This window comes from Mesoplodon densirostris, chromosome 3, assembly GCF_025265405.1.
Source record: "Mesoplodon densirostris isolate mMesDen1 chromosome 3, mMesDen1 primary haplotype, whole genome shotgun sequence".
Lineage (NCBI taxonomy): Eukaryota > Metazoa > Chordata > Mammalia > Artiodactyla > Ziphiidae > Mesoplodon > Mesoplodon densirostris.
In genome coordinates, this window is record NC_082663.1 from 93,018,947 (window position 1) to 93,034,735 (window position 15,789).

Genomic DNA, 15,789 nt, shown 5'->3' on the forward strand with positions numbered 1-15,789 from the left:
TCTCTAAAACTTTTCTTCTGCTATCTGGTCTAGTTCTCCTTTATGGAGTGCCAAATGGTGTTTTGTTTTTGTTTGTTTTGTCTTGCTTTTTTTAGATTTGGACTTAGAACACATGACCACCATTTCTGTTTAAGAAAGCCAAAACAACATTTAATGAGAATCTTTACATAATTAGTACTTGCTAAACCAACACTTGTCAGTTCATCTCATTTGCTGTTGTTATTGTGTTGCTATTTTTAGTGTCATTTTCTTCCTAAAGCAGTGGAGCTTCTAAATTGGGTTGGATTAGGGAGGAAAATCAATATTTTCTATGGATCCCAAACTATGCAATTCTTAGGTATGCTCCAAAGCTATTATATGAGATACTCACATCTTTGCCTTTCAAACACTGCATATACAAGATATACTATCTTCCTCCTTAGGGATATGGTGGGTTTTTTCCAGGGTATCATTTGCAGCTGAGTGTGGTCCTCTATCATTCTCTCATACCTCCTCCCACTCTCTTATTACCTTCCCTCTCTTCCATTATTCTCCCCTCTTCTCCTTCATTTTTATTTTCCTCTCATCCCCACCCTACAAAATCAAGAAATAAGTATTTTTTGAGCACCTGCTTGGGAATCATGACATGAGCAAAGGTATGGACTCTGCTGCCAGATGCCCAGGTCTGAATCTTGACACCACAATCTCTAGTTGTGACATTGTACAGATCTCTTAGCCTCTTTATGCCTCAATTTTCTCACTTCCAGAACAAGAATTATATGATTTACATCACAGAGCTGCTGCTAAGATTAAATAAACTAAGAGATCTAAGGTGTTTATAATAGTGCTTGGAATATAGTAAGTGCTTAGGACATGAATGGTATTATTATCTACCTGATAATGATCTAGTATAAAGAGTGAGCTAGACCTGGTAAGACATGAACAAAAGCAACTTTATGTTTTTCTCACTGTTGTCCTGACACATTAACCCTGTGAATCCATTCTTCTCCTCAATGAATAAAAGTTCAGGCCATGCCCATAGTTTTTCTAGTCCCTCTTGGGTAAGGAAAAGACCAAAATTTTACTTTTTACTTTTTTTATTGAAGTATAGTTGATTTACAGTGTTGTGTTTCTGCTGTCCAGCAAAGTGATTCAGTTATACATATATATGCATTCTTTTCTATATTCTTTTCCATTATTGTTTATCTCAGGATATTGAATATAGTTCCCTGTGCTATACAGTAGGACCTTGTTTTTTATCCATTCTATATGTAATAATTTTCATTTGCTAATCCGAAAGTCCCAGTCCATCCCTCCCCGGCCCCTGCCTTGACAACTACAAGTCTGTTCTCTGTGTCTGTGAGTCTGTTCCTGTTTCACAGATAAGTTAGCTTGTGTCATATTTTAGATTCCACATATAAGTGATATCATATGGTATTTATATTTCTCTTTCTGAATTACTTCACTTAGTATGATAATCTCTAGTTGCATCCATGTTGCTGCAAATGGCATTATTTCGTTCTCTTTTATGGCTAAGTAGTATTCCATTGTATATATGTACCACATCTTCTTTATCCATTCCTCTGTCGATGGACCTTTAGGTTGTTTCCATGCCTTGGCTATTGTGAATAGTACTGCTGTGAACATAGGGGTACGTGTATCTTTTTGAATTATAGTTTTGTCCAGACATATGGCCAGGAATAGATTGCGGATCATATGGTAATTCTATTTTTAGTTTTTTGAGGAACCTTCATACTGTTTTCCATAGTGGCTGTACCAACTTAACATTCCCACCAACAGTGTAGGAGGGTTCCCTTCTCTCCGCACTCTCTCCAGCATTTGTTATTTGTAGATTTTTAAATGATGGCCATTCTGGCTGGTGTGAGGTGGTACCTCATTGTAGTTTTGATTTGCATTTTTCTAATAATTAGCAATGTTGAGCATCTTTTCATGAGAAGACCAAAATTTAAGACTCATCCAGTTTTAAACTTCTTCCCTTCCCCACCTTGGGATCTGTAATTTATAAACATAGGGGGTAGGAATTCTTGTTAGTTTCTTCTTTTTTTCTTGCTCTTTTTCAACCAGCTAGATGCTGATTGTGGTCCTTCTAGGGTTGGGATGTGAAGGCGATGATGAAGAGTGGGTTAGGAGATGGAGGGTTAAGACTTGGTCTTACCAGACTGGCACAGTTCTGGGCTGGCACCAGTGATCTCTGGGTGTGGCAGGTTACAAATGCCTGTTGTTCTTTCCCTATGGGACACCATTGATAGCTCTACAGAGACTCATTGCAGGACAGTTCTCTCACTCCAGGTGATCTGAGTGGCCCTTCAGCTGCCTACTGTCACCTCCCTCATGTTCTGCCTTCTGTGATGCTGAGATGAGGTGGCATCATCCCAGCAGGAAACACTCCAGCAAAGGGACCTCTTCTGGGAGACTAGTGTCTGATTCCGTTCTGCACAGTCCACACTGGGCCCCTGAGAAATGTGCTTCTTTGTCCAGCTATTATTTGAGGGCAGCTGAATCACACTGAGACCCTCTCTCCTCAATCACCTGCTCCAACCATTTTCCAGTTTTTCATGAGTGAGCCAGGTATCAGTCCTTATTTCCCCAAATCACTAAGTGACACATGTCAAGTGACCTTGAAGCTGTTTATCCCCTCTTACTTGGCTTGAGTAGAAAGAAAGAAGGACTTCCTCCCTTCCCCTATGAGATTGGAAAGGAGAAAAACTACAGCACTCTGGCAACTTTTTCTCTTAACCCAACAGAAAGATAGGCAAAGGATTTGAATGGGCATTTTATGAAAAGGAAAACCAGTAAAGGTATGAAAAGAAGCTAGACTATACCAGTAAACAGAGAAAGACAAATTAAACAAAACTTAAGGTATAATTTTTATACTCCAGCTCAGCAAAAGTTAAAAATATAAATTTTGTAAAGATATTAGGAAAACATATACACTTACAATGTTTATGTGAGTAAATACTGATGGAGTCTTTTAGGAAAGTGATTTTTCAGTATATATTAAAATTAAAAGTCTATATACCTTTTAATCCCACCAGACCTGCTTCCAGGTATCTGTCCTAGAGAAATACCAGCAAAAATACTCAAATATCCAAGTACTGACGGTTTATTAATGCATTATTTATAATTTTTAAAAACTTGAATGTCCATCAAAATGGGAATAGCAAAATAAAAAGTGATGGACATCAAACAAAAAATGGATGCAAGGATTAAATAAAATAAGCTGTGGTGACATGTGGGGAAGATTTCAAAGACATGTTAAGTGAAAAAAAGAGCAGTGTAAAAACTTTTATTAATGATACATTGATGTAAGAAAATGGAAAAATCAGGAATATTTCTTTGTATACATCTACTCATATTTGTAAATGCATAGAAAAAAGTTCAGACCATTTCAAACTGATGAATGATTGCTTTTGGAGAGGACTTGAGGGTTCCCCTGGAAGAGAAGCAGGGTCAGGTAGAACTTTAACATTCACAATGAGAGTATGTTACATGTTTAATTACACATGATTTACAAAGTAATTTAAAATGTAATAAAATGAATGGAGTTGTTAGAGGTAATTTTTAAGATAATCTCAAGTATAATACTCTATACTGATAGCTGGATATACTAATCCTCAGAAGAGTCTATGAGAGCATTCATTGTCATTAAACAATATTTTTCATATTAAGGGTAGTTCTCTATAATAATTACTCACATCTAAATGTCTGTTCAAATGATAATTAAGAAATCTTTGCTATGGTTGTGAACTTCTAAGATGATGCAATTATGCTTTTCAGATAATATATCAGACAAATTTCAACACAGAGCACCTTGACTTTATTATAATAATAATTAGCCAATTTGAGCTGATATGGTAATATGCATATGAGAACTGCAACCAATATTCTCTGAGAAGTAAATATTTTATTTCTGGCAGTTGGATCTATACAATTTAAATTGCATTTCACTTTTAGGAAAATATAAGCTATTCTCAAATGACATATAGTTTAAAACATATTTTCCCTTATGGTGTTTATTTTTAAATCATAGTATGTGTGTTGTTGAATCACTTAACTTAGTAAAAATTATTATAATTCTGGAAAGATTAAATGTTGGAACCATAAATATAATTATATGAATGTTACTTAATTATTTTCCCTGTTTAGTACCTACATGAAAATGGGATTGTCCATCGTGATCTCAAACCAGAGAATCTTCTCTATGCAACTCCAGCCCCAGATGCACCACTCAAAATTGGTATGTTTCCTGATGTCTTATGATCCCTTTTCCCAAAGCAGAAGAAATTTATTCCACGGAATTTGTAAATATTGCTCTGTCCAGTTTTGTCTCCATTCAATTTCCTCAAATATTGGTGTCTGTAAAGGAATAATGCATTGTTTTGGAAGTCTGTGCTCCTTCCTGGAATATTTACCTGAATTAGTGCGTGGAAGGTGGTGCTTCATTGCTGGACACACAAAGGAATCACAGCTCTTGGAAATGACAGGGACTTCAGGAAGTGACCTTGTATTTTGTAGATAAGTTTATATAGTAGAAAATCACAGATTACATGACACTTCTTATTACACAAGTTAGTTGGAGCTTAATTTTATTTTATTTATTTTATTTATTTATTTATTTTTCTTTTTGCGGTATGCGGGCCTCTCACTGTCGTGGCCTCCCCCGTTGCGGAGCACAGGCTCCGGATGCGCAGGCCCAGCGGCCATGGCTCACGGGCCCAGCCGCTCCGCGGCATATGGGATCCTCCCAGACCGGGGCACGAACCCGTATCCCCTGCATCGGCAGGCGGACTCTCAACCACTGCGCCACCAGGGAGGCCCTGGAGCTTAATTTTAGATAATGAAGAACTTTGACACAAAATGCTTAGTACAGGGCCTCCCTGGTGGCGCAGTGGTTGAGAGTCCGCCTGCCGATGCAGGGGATACGGGTTCGTGCCCCGGTCTGGGAGGATCCCATATGCCGCGGAGCGGCTGGGCCCGTGAGCCATGGCCGCTGGGCCTGCGCATCCGGAGCCTGTGCTCCGCAACGGGGGAGGCCACGACAGTGAGAGGCCCGCATACCGCAAAAAGAAAAAAAAAAAAAAAAAAAAAGCTTAGTACATATCAGTGAATTTGGGCCCTGAATCATTTGTTTATATGAACAGAGATAAATTGAGAGCTGTATTTCCCAAAGTACACTCCACAGAACACTGGTCCTCAGTTGAGTGAACCATTCCCCCCTCCCTTTGGTGGGGGGAATGGGTTGTGGAGGTGCTAAGTTTGGTCAAGTTAAGAAATGCCAACTTACAGTTAAACAAGATTTTTATTTCTGCAGGACTTTTGAGAAAGTTAAAAATGCTAATATGTAGACTGACATCTAAATTAGTGTCTGCGAGGCTTTTTCCAAACCTTATTTGACTCTGGAAACCTTGGTTTGGTTTTTTTCCCCCAATAAGCACTTTGAAGAACTACAAAGATGATTTGGGAAGTTCTGATCTACCCAAAGAGATCATTAAGTCATCATTTTAGAAAAACGTGTATTAAATTTTACTTTCCATGTCCCTTACAGAGCAAATCTTTGTTTGCAAAAATAATTATAAAATTTATTTTAGATGAAATCTCCTTAGTAGAATCTGTACTAAATCCTCTAAAGGGCATTGCTCTTTTGGCGCTGTCCTTTATAATGCTAATCTGATGAGTTCACTGCATTTATAAATGTTAACACTTTTGAAAATTAAGTTGTACATATCATGGAAGAGCTCAGACAACATAATGTGCTTTATGAATGCAAGAACCTAAAGAAAAAATACTGAAGTTGTGCTGGGCAGCCAGCTTGTTCTCATAATCACTCCTGAAAGGCAGTGGGCAGCAGGGAGGCTTCCATTTCCTTTAACATCACTTTCAAAGATTTTATCCTTCAAGAAATTTCTTTAAATGGATGGATAGATACTAATTTAGACAGGAGAGCCTTTCTTTCTGAAGGACTTCCTGCTGCTTTTTCTGATAAGGATCAGCACCTCCATGGAAATGTGGGTTTATCTTTGAAGTCTAAAATGGCATCAATTCTGTACCTGCCTCTCTTGAAGAATGGCCTTGAACTGTTTGCTTATGTTTCCTGGGTGAGAAGGATGTAGCCCAGCAAATAGTCCATAATGGTAGCAACTTTTGTTAATGTTTTATCTAGGTACCATTCTGAGAAATAAATAAGAATTTTTGCACAAAGTTATATGTTCCTCATACAAGAGTAAATTCTTATCTGTCAAATATACTAGAGAACAAAATTATTTATTTTGAAGCAGAATAAACCTTTGATATTTCTGTTCATTTTACTGACATTTACAAAAGTCTAATTTTTTATTTTGATTTCTTCCAGTGGATTAAAAGTTCTGAATTATATCAATAATTCTATACTGTCCTTTAAAGTTAGTTTCAAATCTCAGAATTAATATTAGACAAAATATATCTGCCACAACTATTATTTCAAGAAGAAATCGCTTATTTACTAAAACCTAGTAATTATAGAGAAGAGCATAACATGTATTTGGGAGTCATGGGATTTTTTTTTTTCCGATTTAAAGCAAGGCATGAATTATTTAGTTTTTTTAGTTTACTCTCCCAGGTGACTGGCCTCTATCTATATCCACCCCAACGTCAAGTACAAACAAATAAATAAGTTTTACTTTGAATAACAAAAAAATAATCTGTCATCATATAAAAGCTGAGAAAAGACTCACTTCATTAAATTTTTTTCTTGTCTCAGCTGATTTTGGACTCTCTAAAATCGTGGAACATCAAGTGCTCATGAAGACAGTATGTGGAACCCCAGGGTACTGCGGTATGTTCTTTAATACTGATATTTTACTTTTATTGTATTCAATGATCTGATTTTTTTTAACTCCTAATATCTCTATTTGAAACACAATTTGATTTAAGTCTCCATAAGGAAGGCATATATAAATGACACTCAGACCCCCTGTTGTTCTGCATGAGGGGTTCAATGATGTTGATTTTAGGGCACCCCTGTTAAGACAGCAGGGGGAGAGGGGCCCTCAGAAGGAAGGACTGGGTGTTCTGTACCTGCTTTTAGGTAGTAGCTACTCTTGGACCCACTCAGGAATAGAAAGACAGTCACCAGGGAAAAGGGCAGGGAAACAGCATTGTGGTTGGGATTAAAGCCATGAGCCCTTTGTTACTTTACTTATTTGCTTTTACTCAGGAAGGTGTGTGAGGAGAGCATATATCATTAATTCCTATGGTGTATAAGACTACAGCGAGAGCGGGGCAGCCCCTAGTTCTCATGAATGGCACTGGCCTAGCCTCACTAGGACAACGGCTTTAGATGGGGTTTCCCCTCCAGAGTCCCCCAGAGATGAGCTGTGGGACAGTCCTCGCATCCTCTTGCCCAGTCTCCCAGAATGGGCTGAAGGTACCCTGAGTACAGTTCACAATCCAAAGACAGAACAATAGCATTTGATCCAAGCCAGCATGAAGCTCACCCTTCTTTCCTTGATAGCTATATTAATCTGGCAACAACCTAAAAGCCAATAAAGCTTGCAAAAATTATCAAGAATTTCTAAAGTTTTTCTGACTAATGAATATGTCACAAATTAATGAAAATCTGGATTACAAAGAAATGAGACAAGACTTCAAGTTACCAGTCATAAGATTAGCTATCATTTTCTCTTAGGATCATCATCTTTTTATACAAATCTTCCTTCACTCACTCATCTCTTCAGCAAAATCACCTGCTGTATTTCAGGCCAGTGCTTGGCACCAGGAAGATGCATTTCTTGCCTCCACCCCCATCCCCAGGGGTTCACAATCTATAGGGGAACAGACATGAAACCAAAAAAGTATCGCACCTTAGGAAATACCAAGTTATGCGTATGGAAAGGCCTTTATGGAGACACAGGAGAAGGGTGGTATTTGGAGTTATCTGTCTTATTCTTCTATGGCATTTATATTTGTTAGTCACCCCACCTCAGAAATAGGCACATAAGAACTACATTACTAACTCATTGTAACAACTTTTGAATTCATAGAAATCAGACTGGAGAGCTGCAGTAAGATAGTCACTGAAGCAAATGTATGATTAAATTCACAGAATTTTAGTGCTGAAAGAAACTTTAATATTCCTTTACTAACATTCTCATTTTACTAAGGTCAAAAGAGTATGACTTCCCCAAGATTCCACATCTAGTTAGTAGTGGATCAGGGATGGGAATCCAGGTATACAAGGTCCTAAAAACAGATTTATAGAATTCCCTATTCAGAAAAGCAACATAGATAAATCAACATAGTTTTCCCTCATAGAAATATTTATCATTTATTGCTTTTAGTTTAAAATGTTCTCTATTTTAATTTTTTTTTTTTTTTTTTTTTTTTTGCGGTACGCGGGCCTCTCACCGCTGTGGCCTCCCCCGTTGCGGAGCACAGGCTTCAGACGCGCAGGCTCAGTGGCCATGGCTCACGGGCCCAGCCGCTCCACGGCATGTGGGATCTTCCCAGACTGGGACGCGAACCCGTGTCCCCTGCATCGGCAGGCGGACTCTCAACCACTGCACCACCAGGGAAGCCCTCTATTTTATTTTATTTTATTTTATTTTATTTTTTATTTTTTTCTTTTTGCGGTATGCGGGCCTCTCACTGTTGCGGCCTCCCCCGTCGCGGAGCACAGGCTCCGGATGCGCAGGCCCAGCGGCCATGGCTCACGGGCCCAGCCGCTCCGCGGCATATGGGATCCTCCCAGACCGGGGCACGAACCCGCATCCCCCGCATCGGCAGGCGGACTCCCAACCACTGCGCCACCAGGGAGGCCCAAGCCCTCTATTTTAATTTTTGAAGCCTCAGAAGTATTACTTGGTCATTGTAAGAAGTGAAATCCAAACGTGTAATCAATATTAACAGCCTCATTCTTCCACACCAGTCTCCATGTTTCCATGTTCACATAAACATTTTATAATTTTGATTTTAACTAGTTTCCCTGGTCTAAAATAATAATATTTTAGATTACTTTCTTGCAGCTGAATTGTTCATAAATCCAGTAAGTACACAGAATTGTGTACCTGTCTTTCTGTCAAATCTTTACATTGTGCCAAATATTCTTCTTCTGGATCTTAAGATCCTTGAGGACAGGAGTAATTTATCAATTAGGAGTAAATTCAGAAAACTAAAAATAACTATGGCTTAAACAAGACAGAAGTTAATTTCTCTGATGCTAGAGGTCTAGAGATAGGCAATCCTGATGGGTTCCACAGCTATGGCTCTGCAGGTGTGGTGGATCTCAGTGTCAGGGATTCAGACTTTTCCTGTCTTACTCTACCATTCCTGAGTATGTTTGTTTCCTCACAGTCCAAAATGGCTGCTTGAAATCAGTCATTATATCTGCATTCTACACAACCAGAAGGAAAAAAATCTTAAAAAGAGTGCACATTTTCACTGTTAAACAGGCTTGCTGAAGCCCCACATGTCACTTCCACTTATATCTTATTAGCCAGTACTCAGTTATAGCCTCCACACTGCCAGGGAAACTGGCAATATGTCCCTTGGCTGCATGTGCTGCTGTCCCAAATGAATCCAGAGTTCTGTTACAAAGAATGAATATTGCATTAGATGACTCACTATCTCTACCACAGGCTTATGAGTAAGATTTTCATTCTCAGAAAAAAATGTGAGGACTTCCCTGGTAGTCCAGTGGTTAAGAATCCGCCTTCCAATGCAGAGGACTTTCCCTGGTCTGAGAACCAAGATCCCACAAGCTGCAGGGCGACTAAGCCCGCATGCTCTAGAGCCCATGCGCCACAACTAGAAAGGAGCCCGCGTGCTGCCACTAAGACCTGATGCAGCCAAATAAATTAATAAGTAAATAAATATTTTTTAATGTGGAAACCATTGCAGTATGTTCCCTATAGGCATGCTGTTTTTCATTTTCCTTAGAACTGTTAGAGGAGAGCCTATCACCCTTCCCTTCTAATGATGCCGTGTGAACTTTTCCTTTCTCTAATTCATATGTCCTTATTTGTCCTCATCCTGAATTTCTTTCCTGCCCCCAGTTCACCAACAGTATGGAGAAAAATAAGAACCTTGAATTTAGTACTATATGTCAAATGGGGTTGCCTGTTTGTGACCACTAATTGCTGACCAATTGACAGAAGCATTGAAAGAGGATTGAGAAAAGAATGAGACAACAAATTAAGGATTTCCCACAAGAATAAAGCTGGTGGACAATTTAGTAATCGTTATCTAATACTGAACAATAAGTATTCCAGGGAGGTAGGTAGGTTGGAGAAATTCTCTGAGACTTGAGCAGCCCTGAAATTGAAGGATCAGGGAGAACTTACCCTAGTGATCTCTCAGGGTCCCTGCTGTGACTAAGAGATAGCAGTCCTTTCAGTGGCTTTAATAATAGTGATAAGAGGGACTTCCCCAATGGTCCAGTGGTAAAGAATCCGCCTTCCAATGCAGGGGATGTGGGTTCAATCCCTGGTTGGGGAACTAAGATCCCACATGCCGAGGGGCAATTAAGCCCCGCGCCACAACTACTGAGCCCTTGCACCTCAACTAGAGAGCCTGTGTACCACAAACTACAGAGCCCATGCACTCTGGAGCCTGCGCACCACAACTAGAGAGAGAAAACCTGCACACCACAACTAGAGAGAGAAAACCTGCATGCCACAACTAGGGAGAAGCCCTCATGCTGCAACGAAGATCCCACGTGCAGCCAAAATATAAATAAATTAATAATAATAATAATAGTGATAAGAGCAAATCTTTCTTGCAACAGTACAGAATGGTCATTCTATGAATGAATGATTCATTCACTGATAAAATGAACATTGAATGTCTAATAGACTCCATGTTAGTCATTGAGATTATAAGAGTGAACACAGTATGATCTTGCCCTTCAATGATTTCATAGGCTATAAAAGAAGAAAGACCTGTACACATAAATCAAAATTTGTTGTAATAAGTTAGATATTTATCTGAGCCAAAGGCTCAAGCATGCAGAGGGGAGGGAACAATTAATCCTTCTTAGATGGGCCTTTACAGAGAAGGGGTACTAAAGGATTAATAGGAGTTCAACAAGTGAAGAGGTGGCCACAAGGCATTGTTTGTCAGCAAGCACAGGAAGAGAAAAGTCAGAGGAGTGGTAGCATCTGAAAAGTTCAGGGACTGTTTGTTACTTTGTCACTTTGCATGACTGGAACATAGAGTCTTTGGTACAGAGAATACAGATGGACTTGGAAAAGTAGGATGGACCAAATTTTAAAAGAATCTGTACGTTAGGCTAAGGAATTCAGACTTGCTTTGGTAGATAATAGTGATCCAGCAAAGGTTCTTAATCAGGGCAATTACATTTTTAAATCAAATCTGTATTTTATAAATACCTTGATAATGACATTATGACAGATGGATTTGAGAGAGAAAAGAGATCAAAAGAAGACAAATTAGAAAGCTATTGTAAATGCTCTTTCCTGTCACTCCATAAACAGCTTCTCAGTGAATAATGTATTCAATCTACTCCTAAATCCAATCGTTAATTTTTTTAATATAAAATTATTGTAAAAATACTATTTCAGACTCTTGTCTTTGCCATCTTATAAGACAGGCCCATCTTACAGATAATGCCATCTCATAATGGAGGCTTATTTTCCATTTGCTATTTTTTTCCCTGCAGATATCCATATCACCCTTGAGGCTGTGTAATGGGGAAAAAGGGAATTGAGTGGTTGAACAAGATCAAGATAATCCTTCCACTCTGCTATAGGTAGAGACTCATCAGGAAGTAGTAATTTGCTATATTATACAAAAAGGAGGAAGCAGCAAGGAAGCTGGGGCAGGGGTGGAGATTGAGAGAGAAAATATAAGTGCTTTGTGGACTCTGAAGTGCTAAACGTATGTGTGGATTACTATTATATAGGCTGAGGCAGGCTTAGAAATCAAAAACAAGAAAGTTCAATGTATTTAATTTAAAAAGCAAAGTTCATAATATATATAAAGAGGGAGGACTTCCCTGTTGGTGCAGTGGTTAGGAATCCGCCTGCCAATGCAGGGGACACAGGTTCGAGCCCTGGTCTGGGAAGATCCCATGTGCCATGGAGCAACTAAATCCATGCGCCACAACTACTGAGCCTGTGCACCACAACTACTGAGCCCACATGCCACAACTACTGAAGCCCGTGCACCTAGAGCCTGTGCTCTGAAGCAAGAGAAGCCACTGCAATGAGAAGCCCACATACTGCAACAATGCAACTAGAGAAAGCCCGCACACAGCACCGAAGATCCAGCGCAACCAAAAAATAAATAAATAAACTTAAAAAAATAATAATATATATAAAGAGACATATATTCTACATACTCTTGGTCCAAAGGAAATACACTAGAATATTACCTCCAAGTGGGAGCAAAGGAGGGGGCAGGATTTTAAGGATACACTGAAAGCATTGAAAAAGCTGAGTTAGGGAAAAACAGAAGTCCTAGTAACACCAGGGCACAGGAAGTAGGTGACCTAGAGTGGAGGAAAGATGCAGGGTTTGAATTTTTTTTAATGTAATATAGTAATATTTATATTCATCTGTTTTATAAACAATTAGACCATTTATAGACAAGGCTGAAGCCCTCTTTGAGGATCACCCTCAATTCTAGCCCTTTCTCCCCTCACCACATATAAGTACTGTCATCAGTTTGCCATGTAGCCTTCTGAGAATATTTAGGTGAGGAGGAAACTGTTCATTTATAGAATGATCTGGAAATGCAACTCAAGAGCAAAACTGGCGAGAATCACTGTCATGCTGTGGAAAGCATTACTTTACACAGAGACTTTACATTTAACTTGGAACAGTGACAGAGAAGGGGGTGCTGACCGTGTTTCCTTGCTTGATGTAAGGACGATTACATCCTAGGTCAATTATCCTTATGTACACTGTCTAGTTTTTTGAATAGAAGGGTTTTTTCAATTACATCTTTGGAGAGAGTGGGTATTTATGTTATACCATCTGTCATTTGTCAGGAAATTTAAAAAGGAAAGTTACCCAATCAGTCTCACTTACAGAACCTTTGCCCCAGGCTATTAATAACAGAGAGTTCTCCTATAAGTGAATCTCAAAAGAAAAAATATCACAGATGCTGTGTGTTTAAGCAAATACTCATTATTTCCTGGGAAATCTGCCCAGTCAAAACTAAACTCCAAGCCAGAAAACTAAAATTTGTGATCCAGATAAATGGAATCAATGACTAGTGCTCTGACATAGTCCATGAGGGGGTCAACATTGAAGAAGTTCTCAAAATCTTGTTGTTGGGAAAAGAAACAGGTCTCAAGATAAAAAAAATCCATTGGGCCATGGCTCCTGATAAATGTGCTACAATGTAACTATGCAATATTACTTCCAAAATATCTTAACTGGTTCAGATATTTGAGGCTTGAATTTTGTGGGTGTTCAGACCTACCCATGCCCATCACAGAAAAGAAATACAAGCTGTTAGAGTAAAAAAGAAACCAGTGTGGAAGTTGTTAGATAAAAGAATGTTTCTCTAATACCAATTATCTAATTTATTCATAGGCTTAGTTAATTAAACTATATGTGTTCATATTTTATACTCCTACTTGTCTGTTTATCCAAATTCTATTTTCAGGGTCCAGAAGCTGTTAAGAATTTATTTCCTCTTGGCATTTGCCAGGTCTCATTATTATAGGGATAATCCTTCCTTGTTACCACACTGCTATGTTCTAAATAAATAACCTATTACATTCACTCTATGAAAATTATAATTTTTCAACAGTCTACAGTCAGAAGAGATTTGTATCTACATGCACACACATTACCATGAAAAATATTAGAAAATTTAAATGAGATAAAAGAAGTAAATTTAATAGTCTAAAATACAAGCTTTCAGGGCCTCCCTGGTGGCGCAGTGGTTAAGAGTCCGCCTGCCGATGCAGGGGATACGGGTTCGTGCCCCGGTCTGGGAGGATCCCATATGCCGCGGAGCGGCTGGGCCCGTGAGCCATGGCCGCTGGGCCTGCGCATCCGGAGCCTGTGCTCCGCAACGGGAGAGGCCACAACAGTGAGAGGCCCACATACCGCAAAAAGAAAAAAAAAAAAAAAAAAAAAAAAAAAAAAATACAAGCTTTCAGAATATTTTCATGTTTTCGTTCCTTTCTAGAACACTAAATAGTTAAGGTGAAATAATGAGTATCCAATTACATTGATAATATAATCAAGTAGGGGATTATCTCACCTGAGAACTAATTAAATACCCACAATGATGCCTTCATTTTTGCAATGAACTTAAAAAAAAACAAACACTAGAAGAAATAAACGTATAGTAAAATGTCATCTGCACCATGTGTAAGTTTCCCCTTGACAGGTTGGTGTGTGTACACTAGGGTTCCCATGGGGCTTGTTGACAATAGGAAGGGAGTAGGGAAGGCTCGAGGAAGAAAGCAAAGAACGATAAGCAGATTGGTCTCAGATCCATCTCCCCTTCCTGAGCACAGCCCTTCGTTTTCCCTGAGATATGCTATGTCCCCAGGCCATCATAGGATTGTCCCCGGCGTGCTAGCAGTGCCTGATCCAAATGAACAAGTGCCAGGTAAAGGAAAAAGTGGGACTGAAGACAGACACAGGAGTGATGAGGAAAGGTTGTAGCTCATCTTGTTCTTGACCTTGCAAAGGACAGGGACTCTGCAGGTTGAGTGCAGGCTTATTTTAAGCTGTCTTGGAAATTTTAAACTTAGAGGAAAATGAGTCTCTTGGGGCCTTTGTATTGGTCTGATACTGACCTAAACAAAGGGTATTCTGTGGAACTTTATTCTTTTTTCGTTTAATAAATATTTATTAAACTCCTATTATGCACCAGGCACTGTTCTAGGTGATATAGCAGCGATATAGCAGTGAAACAATTTCTTCTTTAAGAAAGGTACATTTTAAAACCCACAGCCAACATTGTCCTCAATGGTGAAAAACTGAAAACATTTCCACTAAGATCAGGAACAAGACAAGGCTGCCCACTCTCACCACTCTTATTCAACCTAGTTTTGGAAGTTCTAGCCACAGCAATCAGAGAAGAAAAGGAAATAAAAGGAATCCAGGTTGGAAAAGAAGAAGTAAAGCTGTCACTGTTTGCAGATGACATGATACTATACATAGAGAATCCTAAAGATGCTACCAGAAAACTACTAGAGCGAATCAATGAATTTGGTAAAGTAGCAGGATACAAAATTAATGCAGAGAAATCTCTGGCATTCCTGTACACTAATGATGAAAAATCTGAAAGTGAAATCAAGAAAACACTCCCATTTACCATTGCAACAAAAAGAATAAAATATCTAGGAATAAACCTACCTAAGGAGACAAAAGGCCTGTATGCAGAAAATTATAAGACACTGATGAAAGAAATTAAAGATGATACAAATAGAGGGAGAGATATACCATGCTCCTGGATTGGAAGAATCAATATTGTGAAAATGACTCTACTACCCAAAGCAATCTACAGATTCAATGCAATCCCTATCAAACTACCACTGGCATTTTTCACAGAACTAGAACAAAAAATTTCAAAATTTGTTTGGAAAAACCAAAGACCCCGAATAGCCAAAGCAGTCTTGAGAACAAAAAACGGAGCTGGAGGAATCAGGCTCCCTGACTTCAGACTATACTACAAAGCTACAGTAATCAAGACAGTGTGGTACTGGCATAAAAACAGAAAGATAGATCAATGGAACAGGATAGGAAGCCCAGAGATAAACCCACGCACATATGGTCAACTTATCTTTGATAAAGGAGGCAGGAATGTACAGTGGAGAAAGGACAG

At 38.9% G+C, this 15,789-nt stretch overlaps 1 protein-coding gene across 1 annotated transcript in view; it reads left to right on the plus strand.

Moving 5' to 3' along the window:
* Nucleotides 1–15,789, plus strand: part of CAMK4 (calcium/calmodulin dependent protein kinase IV) — a 228,374-nt gene that overhangs the window by 192,638 nt on the left and 19,947 nt on the right. Inside the window, exons 6-7 of the mRNA XM_060091843.1 lie at nt 4,147–4,237; nt 6,737–6,811. Of these exons, the coding sequence (XP_059947826.1) occupies nt 4,147–4,237; nt 6,737–6,811 (166 nt within the window). The remainder of the gene's footprint in view (nt 1–4,146; nt 4,238–6,736; nt 6,812–15,789) is intronic.